At 29.6% G+C, this 24,191-nt stretch overlaps 1 protein-coding gene and 1 pseudogene across 1 annotated transcript in view; both read right to left on the reverse strand.

The window, feature by feature from the left end:
• Positions 1–544: 544 nt before the first annotated feature.
• LOC132946711 (ring canal kelch homolog) lies at positions 545–7,916 on the reverse strand (annotated as a pseudogene).
• Positions 7,917–18,922: 11,006 nt separating this feature from the next.
• The window catches only part of LOC132946764 (hillarin), a 44,979-nt gene continuing 39,710 nt past the window's right edge, over positions 18,923–24,191 (reverse strand). Inside the window, exons 9-12 of the mRNA XM_061016823.1 lie at positions 23,604–23,812; positions 21,725–21,855; positions 20,412–20,669; positions 18,923–19,726 (exon numbers count right to left, since the gene is read on the reverse strand). Coding sequence (XP_060872806.1) covers positions 19,370–19,726; positions 20,412–20,669; positions 21,725–21,855; positions 23,604–23,812 — 955 coding nt within the window. The 3' untranslated portion in view covers positions 18,923–19,369. The remainder of the gene's footprint in view (positions 19,727–20,411; positions 20,670–21,724; positions 21,856–23,603; positions 23,813–24,191) is intronic.

Genomic DNA, 24,191 nt, shown 5'->3' on the forward strand with positions numbered 1-24,191 from the left:
CCAATTTTGCGTAAATATTCTCGTTTTACCTTAATTTTTATGTTGTTTTTCTCGGCGCTTTTGAAAACTATTGGGAATTTTGACCTCCCAATGCACCAACAATATTCACTTTCCCATCCAACAAATACTGAAGTTGAAAGTTGAAGTTTAACTATAACTTTAAATCAACCGGTAATTGGTAACTATATAGGTACTATAGAAATACTATTGGCCATTGTCGTCTAAATGGCTTATGAATGATATTTTTTTGTTCTGAACAAATATCATACATAAGCTGTTCATAAATAATACAGTTATAGTCTATAGACTATTGTTGTAAATGTATTAATCAGATTTAAATTCTGTAAACAATATTACAAAATATATCACTTCATACTTGTATGGTACCTTACGTCCTTAAATCATTATAACCGCCAACCATTCTACATCATAGTGTAATTAATGTAAATACTGTATTTACTTTTGCTTCTGTTTAAGTGCTCAAATTACATAAATATAAAAACTGCATAAAAAATAAATGATAATTGATAAATAACTTTGCCAAGTCAGAACAATTTATTAGTTGCAAGAGTATAATTCAAATATAATTGGGTATTAAATAGTTTTATAAATTCTATAGGCTTGTTGAAAAGATTCAATAATATCTTGTCAATCAAAATGAAAAATAAAAAACTTTTAATCTAATTAATTTACACAAAATGTTAAATATATAGAATATAATAAATTATACATAAATATTAAACTAACAATAAGATTGTTAATGCCGATTATTTCTTAAATGTTAAATGTGGTGGCCTATCAACGACCACTGCTCCATAAATTGGAAGATGGCTGGTTGACAATGTTTTCATTGACCAGGAATTTGTGTTGGAATTGTAAATTTCTAGAGAATTCAAATAAATAGATCCGTTTTTTCCACCCATAACATACAACAATCCATCAAACACGACTACGCCTACATTTAAAAAAGTAATTATTAAATATATTTTTTTTTAAAGATTAATTATTAGTTACCAGGATTTTGTCTGCACAAATTCATATCAGCAATAGACGTCCAAACTCCAGTATTTGGTCTATAATAGGCCTCAACACTTTTTAGTGTTACTGACGCATTAGTTCCACCATTAGCATACATTATGCCATCTAAGACTCCTATACCAGCTCCTAAGCAACATACAGACATTTCTGCAATTGGGTTCCATGTATCAAGAATGGGATTAGAACATTCGACAAATTTCAAACATGATGAACCGTTAAAACCACCAACCTAAATAATTTAATTTAATTCAATTGATGACAAACTTAAAATAATAAAATTATTTACTGCATATAAGAGGTTATTGAGCACTCCAACACCAAAATTACTTTTCTTATTAGACATACTAGTTACCATTCGCTATTGTTGAGAACCAAAGTTAAAAACCTCTACACTGTTCAAATAATTATTTTCTCTAAACTGAGAAATATTGTAGTTAGCGTTATTAATAGTAGAACCTTCAACTTCACATCCGCCAACCTAGTATTTAATACAATTCATAATATTTAAAAGAAAAAATAGGTAATATATTAGCATAACTTACAGCGTATATACAGCCATCTAATACTCAAACGCCTACATTTTTTCGGCCAACTAACAATTTGACCTTAGGTATCCAACAGATTGATTGTGAGGATACATCAAGCATCTCAACAGAACGAGTAGAATTTTTATTCCAAGAATTTCCACCCACAGCTACCACAAATTTATCTTTAACAACGCAAAGACCAGCTCCACCACGCTGTATAAACATTTCTGGGGCAATCTGCAATAGGTTTTTGGCTGGGTCATACCAGTTTGTGATACATCTGTTTTCTGAATAAGACTAACTTAAACCTAGAACAACCTAATAGAATTAAATTATTAAACATAATTTAAAGATAAATAAATTAAAACTAGATCATACTTTTGGTAAACCACAAGACTGTTTACATTTACTCCGAATCATTTGCGAAATACAGAAAGGATGTACTGGCATCATTAAATTATAAAAAAGAGGTTCATCAACTACTTTTTCTAAAAAATACTCTTTTGAAGCTAAGGGCAAACGTTTATGTTCCATTAGTTTGAGCAAAAAATCTTTTCTAAAATTAAATTCCTGTTTTACCCAATTCATAACACATTCTGGTGTCTGCAGTGCTTGGTTGAGGTGTACCGAATATATTACTAGTTGGCTGCATGACTGGTGTTACAAAAGAGAATCCTGTTCCAACTGGTTTTGATTGTTCAAATGCAGTATTAGGTTTACTAGAGCCCAATAATCCACCTCCAGTATTTTCTCCTATCGAAGCATTTTGTTGGCCAAATAATCCTCCACTAGATGCCGATGTTGACGTAGGAGTACCAAACAGTGAAGATCCACAAGCTCCACAAGTTCCACCTGTATTGGAACCTAATAAAATACTTTCCTTTCATCTTATCTTTTACAAATTAACTATAAATAAAATTTAACCTACCTCCAAATGCAAGTGTTGTTGAGGTTGCACCAAAAAGTGGTTTATTATCATTCGCTCCAAATAAATCTGTACTTGTAGTTGGTGTAGAACTAAATACAGTTTTAGGGAATCCAAAAATTTCGCTTTCAATATCGCCCTATGATAAAATAAATGTGATTTAGTTTAGGTTATAATAATATGCTAACAATTATTGTAGTTTCAAATATTTGTCATAAATTATAAAACTAATATGAAAAATTAGAAAAAGTTACCGAAACATAAAATTATTCTTATTTTTAGGTTACCTGTTGTCCAACTTTGCAGTTTGCAGAATAATCTTCAAATCTAAGTATCTCAAATATTTTTGTTTCATATTCTTTCATAGTAGTTATTGATTGATGTATAGTATTATATGTTTGTTTTAAACCATTTATGACCATTGTATCAGTACCAGCCACAGGATTAAATTTAATGGTTGAACCGCCAGCACATGTTTCTTTAGATCCTGATGTAGCAGTAAAGGTACCTGTAAAATATTTGCAATGGATAACATCAGTTTAAAACTGTTCTAAGTCACTTTGTACGGTCGAGCATTAAAAGTGCGAAATGGTAAAAAGGTACATTCTAGAACACAGACACTTTGTACCGTTGGGTATAAATGTTCATTTCAGAATGCGAATAGGTACTTTGTACTATTATATACATAAAGCATATATTGTAAATAATGTATTAGGTATATAATAAAGTAATAAGTATATATTATAAAGTCAATCATTGAAATGAAAAAATTTAAAATTAAATAAAAAGTAAATTAAAAATGTTTTACAATAATATATTATATTAACAATAGTCAAAACAAAGTTTTTTTAATTAACTGGTTAGATGACAGCCAAATATCACTTGTTAACTACTATAATAATTAATAAATTAATTTAGGAACTTGATGTATTAAAAATCTTGAAATTATCAAAATAATCAAACAATTAAAAATTATAATTGTATTATATTATTATCAAAAGTTATGTTAAAAAGTAAATTAAAAATGAGTACAATATGAATATGTAAAAATGACAAATAAAAATTAATATTGATAGGTACCCACGATTTCCCCCTATTTGGAATGCATAAGAGTAGTATATAGAGCCTTCCAGCACACATAACACAAAAACATCAGTAAATTGATTTTAAACACATAAACATCAGTAAATTGATTATAAACACAAAAAATCAGTAAATTGATTTTAAGCAAAAAAACAACAGTCAATTCCTTTAAACACAAAAACATCAGTAAAATCAATTTAACACAAAAACATCACAATAAAGCACTACATTTTGACAATTTACACATAAAGATCATAAAGCAATACTTTTTATAATTAACTCAAAAAGTTCACAAAAACAATTATAAAAAAAGATGCGAAAAACATCACAAAGCGCTACAGTTTCATAATTAATGCAAAAACATCAGTAAATTGATTTCAACATAAAAACATCATAAAAAACTATTAAGTGAGGTGTCTAGCATTTTACTAGACACCTTTTCATAATCATCTTAATAAAGAATGTTTAATAACAAATTTCATAAATAAAAGAAAGCAACTACTTTTTCATAAATTTTAAGAAGATATTTTCAGGGATGATGTTTTAATAGCTCATTAAACAATAATCCGTTTCAGAAGTTAGAAAAAAAAAAATACTTCAACAGTTCACTAAAAGAACATTGGAAGTATATGATTTGATAGAAAAAATTCAAATGAATAAACAAATACAAAATATATTTAAGATACATGAAGCTAATTTTAAAGTATTTTTAGAGAAGCTATAGAGAAAATGTTAAAAATTGCCCGACAAAATTCAAATTATGAAAAAGGTAATCTAATAAGTATTATATTAATGAATCCGAAATTAAAGAGTTTTATATCTACTTGAATGAAATCGGATAATATTTTAACAGGTTTAAAATCACAAATTTCTAACATATTAACTTCAGACGAAACAATTGATATTACCAAAATTACTTTTAATATTCAATTAGTAAAAATACAAAGATGTTTAAAAGGAACTAAAATAATAAATTTATCAGAAAATATAAAAACAAAAAATAGTATTATTTAGATTAAGAACGATGATAATTTATGTTGCCCGAGAGCTATTGTTGTTGCATTATCTATTCAAACAAATAATATTTTAGGACATGAATTAGAAGAGAATAAAATTAAATAATTGAAGATGGATAGAAATTTCAAAAAGATTTAGATATAGAAATATGTAAAAAATTACCAGAATATAACGAAGAAGGATTCACATTGATAGATATTAAAAATGTGGAACTTGCACTAGATATACAAATGAATGTTATTTGTGCTGAGAATTTAAATACTGTAATTTATAAGGGTGAGGATAAAGAAACTAAAATTAATTTATATAGAAATGGTAATCATTTTGATGTATTAATTCAGCTAAAGGTTTCTAAGGGTCGTCTTATTATTGTGAAAAGTGTAATAAACCATATGACAATGAAAATAAACATAAATGTGTTCAAAATATAAATTTAGGTATGTAAATTGTGTAAGAAATCTGAACATTTAAGTAGTACCAAAAATAGAATATATTATAATCTATATAAATATATATATTATAAATAATATATTGTTAAAAATTTAATAGAAGATGTTATAATCAAGGATGTTTAGATCATCATAAATATGTATGTCAATAAGTATATAAATTTATTGAATGCAACAAAATAGTGTTAAGACATGAGCGACATAAATGTGGATATAGTGTAAGTAGAAATTGTGAACAAGAAGTGAAAATAAATTAACATCAATGTTATATGGTACATAGACTACAACAAAAAGGTGGTAAATGTACTGATCTTCATTATTGTACTAAATGTAAAGAAGGTTATAAAAAATATCAGAATTGTAATTATACAAAAACATATGTTTTTTGATTATGAAGCTCAACAAGAAACAGGAGCTAATATCGCAAATAAAATAATTGCGCATGACTTTGATGGAAATAAAATTCTAACTAGCAACTACAAAATAAGACAATAGGTAGGTAAGTAATGACTAATGAGTGATAACCAGCACTCAGTACACTATTTAAATTTGACAGGTCTAAATGTGATTAAAACGAGTTTTTAAGATCATAAATTAGGATCGCTATACATACTCGTTTGTCTGGGACTGTACCAGTTTTAAATAGTGTTGCACTGTCTGGATAGTGATAAGAAACAATTGTGCCGGAATTAAACTTCAATAATTATGTTAATATTTCTAACAGAAAAATAATATTGCTCTATAAATTATAAAATAATCAAGTTGAATACTTAATTGACTGACAAAATCAATTTCTAAATTATTTTTTCCAGCTCGGACAACAATTATTGACAAATACCTGTTTCCTCGCGACAATTTTTGTAATCACTTGATGCTAATATATAATTTTTCTATTTACTCATTTTCAATTTTAACAATTAGTTAGTTTTGATCTTATAACTGCATGTCATAGAGTCTTGTGTGGTTATTAAGTTACCAAAAAATAGAAATTTCAAACAGGCAGTTGACCGAGGAAGACTGGTAAGATTTTTTCCGTATAAATTACCCAAAAATGTTTGTCCTAGCTTAAATAAAATCAAATATGACAACCCTATCATAAATATCCCAACCTTAATGTTTATGCATATGGATTACCAGTAGTAGAGGCGCCTAACATTCTGGTGTTTGCAGTGTTTGGTTGAGGTGTACCGAATATATTACTAGTCGGCTGCATGACTGGTGTTACAAAAGAGAATCCTGTTCCAACTGGTTTTGGTTGTCCAAATGCAGTATTAGGTTTACTAGAGCCAAATAATCCACCTCCAATATTTTCCCCTACTGAAGCATTTTGTTGGCCAAATAACCCTCCACTAGATGCCGATGTTGACGTAGGAGTTCCAAACAGTGAAGATCCACAAGTTCCACCTGTATTGGAACCTAATAAAATACTTTCCTTTCATCTGATCTTTTACAAATTAACTATAAATAAAATTTAACCTACCTCCAAATGCAAGTGTTGTTGAGGTTGCACCAAAAAGTGATTTATTATCATTCGCTCCAAATATATCTGTACTTGTAGTTGGTGTAGAACTAAATACAGTTTTAGGGAATCCAAAAATTTCACTTTCAACATCATCCTATGATAAAATAAATATGATTTAGTTTAGGTTATAATAATATACTAACAATTATTGTAGTTTAAATTAAAAATGTTTTACAATAATATATTATATTAACAATAGTCAAAACAAAGTTTTTTTAATTAACTGGTTAGATGACAGCCAAATATCACTTGTTAACCTACTATAATAATTAATAAATTGATTTAGGAACTTGATGACCTAAAAATCTTGAAATTATCAAAATAATCAAATATGATTATAAATTATAATTGTTTTAGGTATATTATTATCAAAAGTTATGTTAAAAAGTAAATTAAAAATGTGTACAATATAAATACGTGAAAATGACAGATATCGATAGATAACCCAAGATTCTCTCCTATTTGGAATGTATAAGATACTGGAATGTATAAGATACTTAGTTTTACCAAATAATATTTCAACTTAATAACATGGCCTGGTTATGACTTGTTTATATTAAATTTATACTGTATGTATATTGTATATCATAGTACAAAGTGTCCGCGTTCTACAATTTAAAACAATGGACAGTGCTAAGTAATCATTCACTGTTTAAGATACCTGAAGTCCAGTAATTGTAATTTAAATTACTTTGTGTATTTACTTTAAAGGATCATCTTATACTTATAAGTACCTACTGAATAAATACTTTAATTTCATCTGATCTTTTGCAAATTAACTCTAAATAATGCCAGTGTGTGAATAAATGCAGGCGCAGCAGCAGTAGATGCAAATAATCCCGTATTAGTCTGTGTAGTCTGATTAAATGTATGTATTTATTTTACCAAATCCTGACGTGTTTTCGGTCCCTGCACTGGATAATGCACCTGACTCAGAACCTGTCATATTGAGTATAACATAACACATACTTTACCTACCCATGTTGGTAAATATTATTGCGTACACAGATTGATGAAATGTTATAATAAAAAAACTATAATTATTTTAATAATTTACTTATTGTATGTATAGCACTAATGTGGGTAATAACTAGTATAAACGAAATAGTCAAACCACTTACCAAACATTCTAGAGTCTCAAAAATCTTCAATTCAAAATCGTAATTATATAATGTCAAATCGGAGCTTTATCAATAATAATTAATAAAGAAATACACTATATAATAATAAAACAACGTGAAACTTATTCAAAAACACTCCGAATGAAAATATCCGAAATCTCTGTGACAAACGACAATCTTTTACAGTTATGCCATGATTGACAATTTTTTTAAGCAATGCTACTGAAAAGTGAAAGTTTGACACGGTTTATCTTTTATCTACGGGTGAACAATACCACAGGACACAGATAATATCATAGAACAATATTAATTATCAACCAACTATTCTATTCCGCGGTTATATTATACTGGTTATAGGTTCTCTGTTCCACGAGAGAATATTCCACGCGATGAGTCAGTACCTCGGTGCAGTCAATGCGGACCCCTATTCCGTAATTTGATAAAAATGTTAACACCGTTTTGTTCAGTATCATCCAATTATCTTTGTATAGTTAAATTATAATTATGTCTACCGTTTATAAAAATGGTTGGAAGTTGTGTTGTATGTTATCTACGTTTTGGGTGCCGATATCTACGTTATGTACAGAGACCGACATTGCCGGTATGATTTTTTAACATGCAAATCACAGCATTCAGTTTTAATTTCATCTCTGTGTTATAAGCCAGGTAGGCTTACAACGAGGTTTTGTAGAAAGTAAAGGTAACTCAAAATAAATAACAATTTGTTAATTAATTAAGTATATTTTTAAAATAAACACACACATATCGACAATGATAAAGTACGAGTCATACGCTTGTTGTAAGACTGTTCCTCTACTGCCCTTTACAATGCACTTATATATCTGAATTTATGTTATAATTAAACAGTTTATATTCGCACTACATACTTTTGTTACTTTCCTTATGACTATAATGTTTTGCACAATTGCACAACCATTCGCATAACCCTGATATCTGTTCATTCACCATTGAATATAAAGTATTGATTAGTACTATGTGTAATGTGTTAATAATATTACAACGACGTAGGTGGTCTTCTACATCTGAAAGCAGTGTATTTAGATACATATAAAGCGAATTTAGGAGTTAGTTGCCTAGTTATTAACCTAACCTAATATTATTAAATAAAAATGTATGTTGTTATAGCTTGGGTTAGTTGCCTATAGTTACTAACCTAACCTAACTTAACCGTAGAGTCAACCACCCAAGTCCGAAGAAGAAATAATAATATAATATCGCTTTGATGCGTCTAAGGAATCTTTTAAAGACACTTTTACACGATCTATTCGACAATTGCGCAACTACAATATTATAAATAGACAATAGTGATAACCGATAGGTAGGTAGGTACCTATAATGTATTATATCCTCGTATACCACTCACGGTGCACCACAATTACATAATTATATATAATATATAATAGATATTTTATATTTTATCGGCACCCGATAATTGTTGTATAGTGCTTTATCCACGGACCAGACACGATGGGTTTATCATTAAAATATGTTTGTATGTAACCATCTAATATCTATATATTATTTTCCTTGGATATCGCGGTGATCGCGTCCGTAAGTACTAACCTGGCAAACATTTAAATAAACAATATTCTTTTTCGTGAGCTGAAAACTAAATGTGTGATCTACTTTTAGCTACCGATAGGGTTCGAAAAAATAAGCTATAAAAGTATAAACGCCCTCCAAGTTTTTTGTTCAACTTTAATTGAAAAATTTTTTTTTGAAAACTCTTGCCCCCCAAAATATTGTCATATTTTAATTTTGTAATAGGTATTTTTATTCTAACACCAAAATTGAGCGAGTTGTATTCAGACTGCGTAAACGCATTTTGTTCATATGGGTCCATAGTTCATGTAATCGTGTATTAAACTGATAATTCAGATTCATCAGTAGGCTTAAAATCGAACTATATCTGATGTTCCAAAAAAAATAAATAACGACTAACAACCACTAAATAGGCCCCGAAAAAAGCGTTTAGCACAAAGCCCCGATATTTACCAAACAGGCCCTGAATCTAATGTTTTTAATTGTAGTAATTGTAGTAATATAACATGTTATATATATTGTTTATATTAAACACTGATTTGTTTTGAAAAAATACTACCAGTTTAAATTAAGTTAAATTTTTAATCAATTAAATATATTTATTATTACTCGTATTATAATAATTTATATTTATATTACTTATTATTACAAATATTATTATTTATTAGTGTTAATCCAACGACTGTTACACATAACAAAGGCAATATCCCATGGCAATAGTCTCAATACCTCATTATATTAGTTATTAATATCCAATCATTACTAAATATGAATGTATTATACATTTATACTATTTCTAGACATCGGCCAATGATAAACTAACTTAAAAACAATTTTAAATGTTTTAAAATATATTATAATCAGCAATAACTATAAAGTATGTTATTCACAGTTATAATAGTAATTACAAATTATCTTACTTTATAGTAAAAGAGATGGATTCTGTAAAACGTGTTTTACCATGGACTAGTGGCCAAAAACAAGTTCTGAAAACCAACGGATGTAAACCTCAAATATACATAAACAGCTGTCACACTCACAGTTTATTTGAAGTCCTATAAAGTTAACGCAGGTACCTGTGACGTTTTAGTCATTTTAACTACTCATCTTAGATCTATGTGTTAGTTTTAATTCATGATTATTCAATGAAATTCAATTGCACCACTTTCGTACGCGTAAGCACATGTCAATTTTATAAAAATTTTTTACACGAATATTGAATATATTAGTACTCGTGTTCATAACTCATCGTTAATAAATGTAGATTCTCACAAACGGTAGTATGAAAAAAAAGCATCCAAGTACCAAATATTTAAAAATGTGTATACCTAATATGGATGATTGATAAAATACTTACATTGACGTACCTATAGCCGAGCTGACGCGATAAAACTATTGTTTACGCAAAAAATGGAAAAATTATGTTGATGTGAATTAATATTAATTATATACTTGTAGGTATTTCCATTAGTAGATCCGATGAGTAGGTAACCATCAGTCACCAGAGAATATTCACAAGACAGGCAAAACCACACTCTATAGAATTAGCTAGTATTATATTAATATGATCGAAATGCAAATCATAAAATCTAACATCGAATGGATGTTTCTGATTGAACTATATTATGTTTCCCAACCACCCAGCGACATGGAAATTATACATTATCTTAACCAACAGAAATATATTATACGTTCGAATATATTCAACCTATCTTTGAACTTCAATCGCTCATATAAAATGTATGTGGCTTTACCCCAAACATATTTTTAATTAATTAGTTTTTTTAACTTTGTAGGTATACCTTCGATACATTTTCAGCTTATCGATGCACCCATATATTTTGTTACCTTAACCTAGTTTAATATACGATAAACCTATTGTATAGTATTAATAAGGGGCCTGGACGTGACTTGTTTTTTAGGTATGTGGTGAAGTGTAAGTTGAGTGTGTATGTGTTTGTTTGGTAAAATTTGAATAATTATAGTAAAATAATTAATAATTAATTTTTAAATAATTTTAAAAACTCACGGTCGTCGGTACACTGCTGGCCAGCTGCTACCATATAGGTACACTATATAATAGGTATAATGTCACTTGTACAGTTGTACCCCTCGTGTTCTAGGCGCCTAGACTTTATTCTGTGCCACGATTAAGAGAAGTTATCTTCTCTGTATTACTTATTATTTGTAAATTATAATAACGACTGACAAATTAATAATAATATTGTTTTAGATTTAATTTTTCGATGCAGGTAAGTGGTAACCCTGTTAATTTTGTATACAAACCTAACATAGTTGAGATAGAATTATAAATTAATAATAACACATAACTAATATAAATTTTATAATATTGCTGTACAACATAATATTATAATTATAGTTGAGTATTGACTAATGTAATGTCTTATGACATCCGGTCAGTGCCGCAACAACCGGGTGTGTTGCGTGTATCAAACACACGGGCCCAGGGCCCCAACCCATAATGCCCAATGATAAAATTTTAAAAATATATAAAAAATAAAACCATTTTGTTATAATAATAATTATTAATAAAGATTTAACATGATTGAACAATAAGAGATCATAAGTCAAAGTATGTTTCCAAATTTGGAAAAATTTATTTTACAATAGTCAATAGGTTAATTTTTCAATTTTCAAGAGTAAGGGGGGGGGGGGGGGCATTCATTTTATTTACACACGGGCCCAAATTGGCGTAGTTACGGCTCTGCATCCGGTCCAAATGTTATTTTGTCCTCAAAAATACACTCTATGAGAATAATAAATTATCCTGTCCTGCAGAATCAACCCAATTCGATTATTTTTATATTATTAAAAGGGAAATATTCTACAGTACACGATAAATACTAAGCTATTTTTACAAATTATTTTATTCCATTAGGTATTTGAAAAAGTTAAATAAAAAATCAGAGTTCAATGTGGGGCTGTAGAAAGTCTTCTTTCAGATAAAAAAAAACAGTCATCAAAATCCGACAGTTTTTTTTTTAATATCGTCTATTGACCGTCGTAAGGCATTAAAAATATTACGATAAGTAGTTGAAAGTTGATTGTTGTGTGATATTTAATTGCTACTTTTTCTCTAAACATTTTTAAAAACTAAGCTTTTTTATGGTGTTATATGAATCCAATTTATTTTCATCAAAATGGTTAACTACCTATATTATATGGATTTAATTTTTTTCAGGACTTAAAAAATGAGTATAACCTTAGTGAAACTTTAATAACTTTATAAATTTAGGTAATTTGAAAACCTACCTTATAAAACAAATAAAATACGTCGGGCAATTATTATTAAACAGGTTTATTTTATGCACACAAATACAATAATTACAAAATATACAATACTTATAAAAAATATACCAATACAATAATATTACAAAAATATACAAATAAAATAATTTTACAAAATATACAAATGGTTCAACTGAATACGAATTATACACGGCCCCCGCGCTCGGGTACAGTCTCGTTAACATCATTGCCCGAAACGTCATTCTCCGACGAGTTTTTCGTCACGGTCTCCTACAAGAGCACACGTCATTAGTAATTTATTATCTATTAACCGATATTTTCCTGTATATTTTACTTTCGAGAAATAAGGTCTGTGGCCTTAGTCTGCCTAGCTTGCAGCTGTCGGGTTTTTCCCTTGATTTTTTCTCGAATTCGTCGGTGTTTTCTAAACGAACGGAAACGACTAATGTGTGATACTGTTAAGGGTATAGTCAGGTCGATATATTATATAATATTACTTTCCGCGGACGTCGTCTCAGCATTTTTCAGCTGGTCGACGCTTCCTATTAAACGGTTTAAATCCATTTTGGCGTTCGACACTTCAAGTCTCAAGCTGTTAATTGACAGCCGCTGCTCGTTGACCGCTGTTTGTAAAGTGTATATGGCGTCAGCCATATGATGTTTTAACGCCAAGGATTGCATTTTACAAACTTTCAAACTGTGCTGAAAATCAAATCAAAACCGTTTATCAGTACCGCGATACTATGATTGCATTCGATTGTACTAAAGTCGTTATTCGTTTCATACTTGTAGATCCCTGATCGACTTTTTATCGTCTGCGTCCTTAATATACAGTTCTAGAAAGTATAGAATTATATGAAAATATTTTTAATTAAAAAATAAAACTCAATATAATTTAATTATATATGGAAAACTAACCTTCTACTGATTCCGATCGCGTCCTTTTAATCAAGTTTTCATTACTAGTGGACCGAACACTTCCCGTTTCTGCATTGAAAAACTCGTCCGTGCTCTATTAATATAAATAGGTACCTACTATTATATATTATGTACTACTCAGTTTGTATTACAATTTACAATGTATATGATGTACCATATTTTATATATTAAATTATTACGTACCTTTAAATAATATACACTATAAAAAAATATTTGTGTAAATGTACACAAAATGTGTGGCAGCACACATTAATAACACCCATGTGTTTATAAATTTACAACACATTACTTGTAAATATACAATCATAGCGAAGTTGACCACATTTGATGTGTACAATTATCAGTAGGTCGCAGTTGAAATTTACTTATCTTATGATTTTTAAATTTAACTATTAATGTGGGTTGAAATTTACCAATACATAATGTGACTTGTAATTATTTCATATTAGTTACAGATTAATAGTTAAATGTACAATAGTTAAAAGTTAGTGAATTTCAATTGTTACTAATAATTAAATTTACAAATTCATGAGTGTAAATTTGCACTTATGGTAAATATATTTATCTACCTATCTAACCTAAAAAGTCTAGAATTGAAGGGTCTGGTAAAAACCTGGTATGTCCTTGTTTTTAAAAAAAAAGCCTGGAATTGAAGGGTTCAGTGCAAAACCTGATATTTTCACTTCTTAAAAAATGTTTTTTATTGTGGTTTCCTGATGGAGAAATAAAGCTTCATATTTCGGTGTAACAAACCGTTATGTCTGATTATTAGTTACGGAGATATAAGCAAAATGGACTTACCAGGTTATTGCGTTTCAAAGCAAGAACCTGGTATGTCCGGACATACAAGGTCTTTGCTCTGAAACTTATTATGTTGGTCATACTATAAAAATAATAAAAATCGAATTTATGAGCAAGAGTAAGCCCATATATTTATCCTATTTATAGGTCATAAAATTGTTTGTGTTAATATAATATTGTAACTTGAATACATAACGTCAATAAAAAAAAAGTAACACTACATGTTTTCTATATAAACATAAAATGTATGACAAGTATTTAAGAATTTAAGCGTTTATTTCTTCTCCTGAACAATTTACAAAAGTGGACATACCCGGTTATTTGTGTATCTCTTTGTAGCTACCAGTGAATAATGACTTTCCTGAAATCAAATATACCTATCGCCTTAGTACGTTTCCGAAAACATAAAGTGAAATAATGATGGACCTTTCACAAAATGTGTTCGTCGTGATAATAGAAATGATATACCAGCTGCGCCGATGCAGGCAAATTAAATTCCGGCTAACAATTCTTTAGAGCAAAACATTTTGGAGCTAAGGTTTTAAACAACAAAATATTATGAGTACTATGAGTTTATTTGTAATCCGTAGTGATGTGTATATATTATTATTATCACGTTATATTTTTATAAGCAATTAAGCCAGATAGTATATTATTATAACAAACAATTATCGTTTAATTTATAAAGTCTTAGTTTTTTATCGAACTGCATTCACAAATTATTGTTATAAAAATCTGAATATGTATAAATTACGTCCATGCAGTGGCGGACTGGCAAGGGATGCCAGGATGCGATCACTTCCCATGCCCCCATGTGCATTTGGAAAAATAACTTAAATAAAAACTGCTTAAAACAAAATAATTATTTCTAATCATTGTATTTGTCTTCGACAAACGACCATGTATTATTATCATTGAATAAATGATAGATTTAATATTGTGCACTGACATGGGTCCATAGCTGTTGTTTGATTATTTTTATTTTGTTATATTATATTATATTATATTTATTTTATAATACAATAGTTATCTAAGACATATATTATTATTTAGGCATTTTTTACCCATATTAATATTACAATATACTGTAATAAAGTGATTTAATTAAAAATTTATAAAATTTTCATCTTTTATAGCTAAGGATTGAAAATTTAAAACAAGGCTCCACGTAAATAGGTTATATATAAATTACTTTATTCACAATAATATCATCAAATATACTTGGTAATATCATAGGCTGACTGACCGTTTTCGCTCAGAATCGTTTTTCTTATACAATGATATTATATCATTGAATTCAAATTTAACACCATCCATTACAGTGACCCAATTGTAACCTACTGTACAGCAAAGGGACATCCACTTATCCACATTTTTAAATTAAATTGTTCAATAATGAACATGATAATATTATGTAAATATGTTTGGTGATATAGCCGAGATTTTAAACTGTCGGTATTTTGAACCGTCAGGGTTTTAAGCTGTCGGTATTGTGATTTGTCGGAATTTGGTATGTCGAGATTTTACATATCGGGATTGCAACTGTGGGGATTTTGACACAGGCCCGTGGATTTTTTTATGTTGTATATATTGTGCATTTTTAAAGTTTAATCTCGTCTGAAGTACTAATACATTAACACGAGCGTCGCACGTCATCGGATGATTAATGTAACGTCCGTCGTATAATCGTCTAGCATATTATAATGTGCCTATCGGTTGTAAATCTGACGGACGACGAGTGTGTGACCGTCTGCTGTTAGTAATCGCCAAATTCAACAACTGACGTAACGTACCTACGTCGATAAAATGCTCTTGTGACCCCAACCTAAACCCGCAGTTTCCCATCGACCAGCTCGTAAACTCAATAAAATTAAACTTTTGCAACGTTTATTTGCAATAGTAACAGAATGAAGGCCGTATATGTCATAGATGTTTGTATTGTTGTTCTACGCATAGTAGTGTCTACGCTTGCATCCTAGTGTGCCTGGACTGGCCCTCCAATTTTCGAAAGAATAGAATTACGTTGACACGGCGCATTAGATAGGCAATTCGGGCACACAAACTTCGCGTGCGGCGTTTTTTTCAATATTATTATCTAATGTTTGATCTTATGCACGAATATAAGTTAGCTCACGCAGGACTTACAAACATAAAGTTTTTAAAAATGATGAAAATCCTCTTGAGTTGCTCGTCAAAGAATGAGTCCAGGCCTGAGGCCCAGTGCTTGAAGATAGCTGTTATCGTAGATAATATGTGTATTGTGTTAAAATGTATTACAAAAATTATTAAACAATTTATAAACGATTTATTATAAAAATAACAATTATAACTTCAGACTCTTAAAAATTTACTACATTTTCCGTGATTTCGTTTTTCCATTCTTATTTTATGTCCTTACAAAACATTATCTTTTGGTTACATTTTATATTGTTCATATTATATATGCATAACGCTTAAAATAAATTAAACCAAACTGTTTCTTTTATGAAATATTGTTTTCGTAGAATAGTTTGGTTGTTGCATATTATAGATCCCTGCAATACCTTTGCTGTGATCGACGACCACAGAGGCGTGATAAAAAAATAGTATGTGTGGCTCGTACAGAAAGGCAATTTCAGTCTTGATCGCCGCCGACTGAAAAAGCTCACTTCCCGTCATTGCTACGCAATATACTATTTTTGTTAAGTCATTTAATTTGTTTTTATTTGGTATAATATATTGATAATAAACGCCAAAACGGTATTATAAAATTAATTTATGAAAATTACAGTTAAATTTGTGACTCCCTATATTAAATGAATAATACATAATGCCGTCCAGTGCCGTACTTTGAGGGGGGTATGCAGAGAGGGTGTCTAATCCCTCCCCCAATTATGATCTTTTAATATTTAGTCGGAAAATATGACGTTTGGTCAAAGTTCTCGGCACCGTCGGTATTTTAAGAGTATTTTTATTATTTCCAAAAAATATTTATATATATTTATATTTATAGTTTTTATTTGTATTAAACGACGCCGACATTTCGAATACCTACACCGAAATCTAAAAATAGACGAGTTTATCTGCAATTAGTGTACTGACGAATCGCCACTGACACGAGATGTAGTGCCACTGTATAACCCGCTTTCTATGTACTTATTCTGTGCTATAAATCAGAGATTCCCAAACTGGGTGGCAATTATTGTAATATATTATGTTTTGGTGGGTCATGGAAAATTTTGAAATATAATGTTTATTTTTATAATTGTATAAATGTTTAATAAAACATAACTTTTTACTCTTTTCTTGGTCCTTTTCAAAATAAAAACTAGGATTAATGTATTGATGAACAATTCATTTTAAATAATCACGGAAATCTTTTTGATAATCGAAATTTATATTTTTGTCGTCTTACATAGTTTTGTGTTTTCATCACTATATTTATAACAACTGCGCTACTCAAAGAAAAGAAAAGAAATAATAAAATGGTTACCAACACAGTTTATGGTGGATCTTTGATTGAACCCATTGGTCTTTATATAATAAAAATATTAAATAAATATATATATCATTTTTTGATTATTATTCTAAACATTTTCAAATTAATACAAATGTTATTTATTTTAATACAGCGAAAATTTGACAATCCAATCTAATTAAGATATTATGTACTAATAATACTGTGTAACTTAGATTAAAAAATAATTAAAGTAATTTGTAAACTTTTTTTATTTAGGACCTAATTTTTTATGCATATATCTGCATATTTTGCTGCTTTTATCCTGCATGTTTGCATCATATATAACCTCTTTTTAGTGCGTATGATTCCATCTTTAAGTCGTATAACAAAATATGGTATAACTACGTAATATTATTACTCTTTAGATTAAGAACTATACCTCTAATACATGTATGACTTGTAATTATTGTAACTTGCTTGTAAATAGTCTTGCGATAAATAAATAAATACTGAAATAAAAAAAATGTACATAAAAATTATTAGGCGGACGAGCTTTGAGTGGTTCCCAGTTCAGCCTTGTTTTCCTCTTCTTTTTTTGAAAAATTAGACTTGTCTGGATTTTCGCAACAAGCCCTTCGATTTTTTTACGCTTGACGGTAGGTAAATAAGTAAATCTGAGTCATCGTCAATATTCTCAAACTCTTGCAACATATTATGCCAGGTGTCTAAACTCATTATTTTTTGAAAATATTCTTTCTTTACATACCTAATTTGTTCAAAAACAACATTCCTGAAGAAAAAATAAAATAATTTTCTATTTTTATCGGTATAATTGTATTACTTTTTAATGAGACACCGTACATTTTTTATTTCATATTCTGAAGCAGAATAATATTCAGAGTATTTCAATCTATGACAATCAAATGTCATACTAGCAGTTCATTAGTTATAACTTTAAATACTTATATAAGTCATAACTAATGAACTACGCTTGTCCACAATTTGATGTTGATGGATTAAATGCTCCAAATAATATTTCGCTTCAGAATTTTAAATTAAAAATGTACGGTTTAGTTCAAAAAACTTGAAACTTTTTGAAATAATGAGTGTAGACACTTACGAATGGATCACCTGATATAGAAAAATAAAAAATACTTTCACAGTGGTCGGTACTTGTTTCGTTTTCAAACTTATCGTTATTATTACACAATAATATTCAATAGGTATGTATAATAAATATATATATTTATATATTTTCAGTATTTAACATTAATACATTATAATATAGTTGTCTAGAATCGCATATATGTATATTATTATGTTAAGTTATTGTTTTTTTTTTCAGCGTTAAAAATATTATATATACGGTGTAGGTAGGTATACAATATAAAATATATAATAATATAGACAACGATTTACAACGAACAATTTTAATTCTAAAATAAAATTCGTGAATTATATTTTGTACTTACCCTATATGCGTACATATATACAGTTATATGTATACAGTATCATAAGTATATATATATACACACAGTAAACACGAACCTACGACAAATAATTGTTTACTTGAGAACATAATTATTCGTATACTATTATATGCTTATACGTATAATATAGAAACGACGATACATTATTATATTATTATAAAATGTGTTATCAATAATACGTAATGTTAATTTCGTTTCGAACTGTTTATCAAGTATTTGCAACAGTGGGTGAGCAGGTGCTTTTCGCCGTGGATGCCGTTGCCGTTGGCGAGCCGGTGCTGGTGCTGGTGGTGATTGTGGTGGCCGTTCTCGTCCGACTTGTGCGACGATATCTCTCGCGTGTACACGTCCAGACCGTACTGGCCCTCTTCCGGGAACCCGATCAGGAACGTGATGAAATCGTCCACGATCGTGTGCGATATGTACTTGGACAGCCGTTTCTCCTCCACGCCGTTCTTGTGCAACGTGGCCATGAAATCCGTCAGCGGCTTCGACATCCGGAACTGGATTTCCAGTTCTCGGCCGGCGAACACCAGTGGGTCCTTGATTTAAAAAAAAAAACGATTAAAACGCATTCAATATCTGTATGACGTTATATTATGAAAAGCGTTATGTGTTCTGTATACACAAATCTACTAAATAATATAATTGTATACTTTGTACCTACACCGGACAATCGTTAAACTTTTGCAAATATACAGGGTGTAACAGATAGAACTGACTTTTGAAATAACTTTTGTTCTAATCTATATTTTAATTTTTTTTTTTTATACATAATTTTTATAGTCACTTGCGCCACACATATATTATACGAAAAATTATTTTTATTTTTTAACTGAAAATAAAAAATTTTAAATTTGATTTAAATTTTTTTGGATATATATTATATTCAAAATAGCCAATTTGTGAATCTGATTATAAGAACAATTTTGATAGTAAAAACATTTATCTAAGTCAAGTAGTTTATTTTTTAGAATTTTTTTTAAATATCAATATTTTTTTGATTAAATTCATTTGGAACGTAATAAACGATTTCAAAATATTTTCTTTGGGAATTTGCTGACATGAGTATGTTTCTTATTAATACTAATCATATAATTTTAACAATTTTTGTCATACGTTTAAATAGCATCATTTTTTTTTTTTTTTTTGATCAGGTCTTTTTAATACTCCTTATATATACATAAGTGTTAGACATTAGGTGGGTATTGCACGTGCGTTACATACCTGATGTGATATGGGTATGAGGCCAAAGAGCCGCGTGGCCTTCGTAGGACCCCATTCGCCGCTGGCGCAGTCCGGCAACGGCACCATGACAGTTTGCAATTCTTCACAAATGATTTTGAACTTGCATACGCTCTTAAACTTCATCGGCTCACCGGTCAGATACTCCTTGGGTGTCACCGAATTGGCGAATATGTCCAACAGGAACGCTCCGCTGTTGGGCGCGTGCACGCGGAACGACACGATATTGCCCAGGACAGACTTGAACCATACACACACACACACACAGATGTATATTATAATATAATAAACGCACAATAATGATCATTACACTATAATAATAATATTATGTTATACATATCGGCCAACTGGTTCGCTTAAATACATACAGTGGCGCCGATCCTTATACCCAAGTTTGGCGAGTGTCATGTAGTGAATTATATCTGCGTTCCTCTGCGTACACATATTACCAATTAGTAGGTGGGTAGATTACCTACTATTAAAATTTGATACTCGCCATAGTGATTTTTTTGTAGTTCGGCGTCACTGCCTACATATTTAAAGGAACCAGTAGAACACAATTCCCATATAATTAAATAATATAGGCGCGTATTATAGAAATTCACGGCCGATGCGTTGTGACCTAAATCACCTAATACCTATATAGTGATTATAATGTTGTAAAGCGAGCTCAGATTTTCAAAATACAAAACAAAATATATCGACAAGATTTTACGCAACCATATTGAAGCCTCTAAAGTAAAAAAAAAAATGTTCACAATTTTATATCCAATTCTTTAAAATGTTGAAATACATAAATTGAATAGAAAAAAATTAACAATTTCTGTATAAATGTCTATTATAAAATAAGTATAGCAACTGTAGAAACATCTTCTTCGATGTTATTATACTTAATAGATATTTCATTTGAAAAACAACTTTAATTTATCCTTATTATTTTCAAACTCGCGAGTTTCGAAAACTGATAGATATACTTAATAGAAAGAATACATGTTTCTAATATATGAACAACGTTGTTAAACAATGTACTTCATATCAAATAATCTATCATTATTTTAATTGTATAATATGGTACCCAATTCTAAAGACTAGAACAAATTTTAAAACAAGTTTTAAAAAAACCAAAGTAAATTTAATTGTTTTTAATACCGGGAGACACTTGACGGCCAAGTACCTATATTCCTGCAGGATATCCAAGCACCCTGTATGGCTATGCATATAAAACATAGCCACCGTATGATTGTAATGGATTTAAATTTTATTTGTAATATAATAATATAAATAACGTTCTATACCTGCATGACAAAACGCTTCAAGCTCACTCCGTCGTACGTGTCCCCTTCGCTCTCGTAGAATTTCAAATTGTAGTGGAATATCAGGTTGGATTGCATGTTGGTCGGTATCGCTATTCTCACTGTAGCGGCTCCTGAAATCGTAAATTTATAAATATCAGCTGGTGCACCGCGAGCGAAAGTTTTGAATAATATTTTCACGCCCTCCTGGTTTCGCACGGAGGCAAATGTAACGCGATTATAATTATTAAGGACATCATCGCAGTATCGCATACGCCGGAAGAAGTCCGTGCGTCATTTCGAAACCGCTACACCGCGCCGGATAGAATATCATTATTACTTTACTCAGTTATTAGACTTGACTCGCCAAATAATTATCTCGATTCTCCAACGTCACTAATTGACCACGGCGTCAATAAGTAACGATATTAATATAATACATAAAATATTATATTATCATACAAAAAAGTATAATAATACGAGCTTGGCGTATATGGATCCATATAAATTTATGTCTAACACCATCTGATTTTTTTTATCTACTTTATCGTGACACCTAAAAAATATGCGTATTTTTAATTTATGGCCCGCCCAACAAGACGTATATTGTCGAAAAAACGAATTAATTTTAAACCGTCCACACGCGTGGGCCATATTGAAAATACAACAAAAATATTTTAAAAGAACCAAATATATTGTACGCGCGAGTTTAGTTGGCTTGTATACAAATTAATGTTTCCGCCTTTCCGGTACATAAATCGATGGAATACTGCAAATCTATGCCACGCAAAAAATACGGTTTCCTAGGTACATAGTATATACATAATATATATTATATGCTGTCATTATAGAAATCCACTTTTGGTGGTCTTGTATAGGTACGTATATAATATTCTTTTGCCGATTTACCACGCTTTTTAATGTAGAAATCGCTAGATTGACGAAAGTCTGATTATAATTGCGTGGCATTCGACAGGATTTAGTGTAGCGTGTTGCGAGACGACATCGATTTGCATAATTTATAATATTACAGGTATAGGTCGTATCATAAATATTTTATTATAATATAGACTGCACAATATCATTACGCTAAACTACCGTGCGATTATATTATACCTTAAGATAACCATTTGTAATTTAAGGTATGTTAGGAATTTTTTTTTTCATAACTTTTAATTTTGCTTTAATACTATACATTTCCAGATGCTCTAACTTCTAAGTCTAACCAATCAACTCGAGGGGTTAGTTTTCATCACGCAGAAGTTACCCAGGAAAATCAGTTCCACTTGAATAAAAAATTAATGTCAGAATTGTTGATAAATATGTACAATGAATAATAATGTAATATAACGTATAAAAATAAGAATTTTTTATCATTTGTTTCGTGATTTTGCATTCAGTAGTTATAAATTAAAATTCATTTTTTTCAGCCAACTGCACCTATACTCAAGCAAGTTAAAAGTAAATTTACTTCCTCATTAGTCTAGGTAATTTGTTAATTTATGATAGACAATAGGTATAGTTCCTATTTCTTATATTAATTTATACTTTATACTACCTACGCGTGATATTATTTATGGACTGTCGTAACTCATAAGTGTATTATATGGGGCCTTATTATGTTGCTATAAATACTCTAAACTTTAAGGTTTAAAATCTTAAAATAATATGAATATGATATGTATATTGTATATAACAAGAACAATAATAATTTAGTACACTAGTAATAATAACAATAACGCAGTATCACCTTAATTAGTCATTACTCATTAATTATATCATATTTCCATATTTTTATAGGTACAGTTATATTTTATTTATAATATATAAACTACCTACCATAAAAGTAATTAAGTCATATTATATAGGTATAATATATTACCTGTTGCGTCCGTATACATGACAGCTTTTGTGTTGGAGTCTGGGAAGTAGAGGCCGTATCTAAAGAACAGAGACCTGACGAATGGTAAATCCTCAAAATCTCGTTGAGTGATAGGGTTTTTGAGTAACTGCCATTCGGGTTGCAGTGGAAAAAATTCGTAGATAAACTCTCGTGGGTCCGTTAGGAAGTAATGGTCGTCGTATTCATACCTGCCAAATATCGTATTGGTATTAAATATTAATCATTAATATTATATTATTGTGTTGTATAAAATCGATAAACAACAAAAATATGAGTGCTGGCATTTCATTTTTTTAAAAGCGGGTATCGTAAAAAACACACTTTGAAGTTTAAATAAGTAATAACTTTAAAATAGTTATGATTCAAATAAAACATTTTGCACTTTAATCCAAGTAAAATAATATTGACAATGAATAAGTATAATGGTGAGCGTGCAACTTCTCAATTTAGGTATTTTAAAATACATTTATTATAACGTGTAAGTTATAATAAAAAATTGTTTTCACATAAATATATTATATGCTCCATAGTACGCATTTATACAGGATTGAAAGCAGACAGGTACCT

Source organism: Metopolophium dirhodum, chromosome 6 (assembly GCF_019925205.1).
Source record: "Metopolophium dirhodum isolate CAU chromosome 6, ASM1992520v1, whole genome shotgun sequence".
NCBI lineage: Eukaryota > Metazoa > Arthropoda > Insecta > Hemiptera > Aphididae > Metopolophium > Metopolophium dirhodum.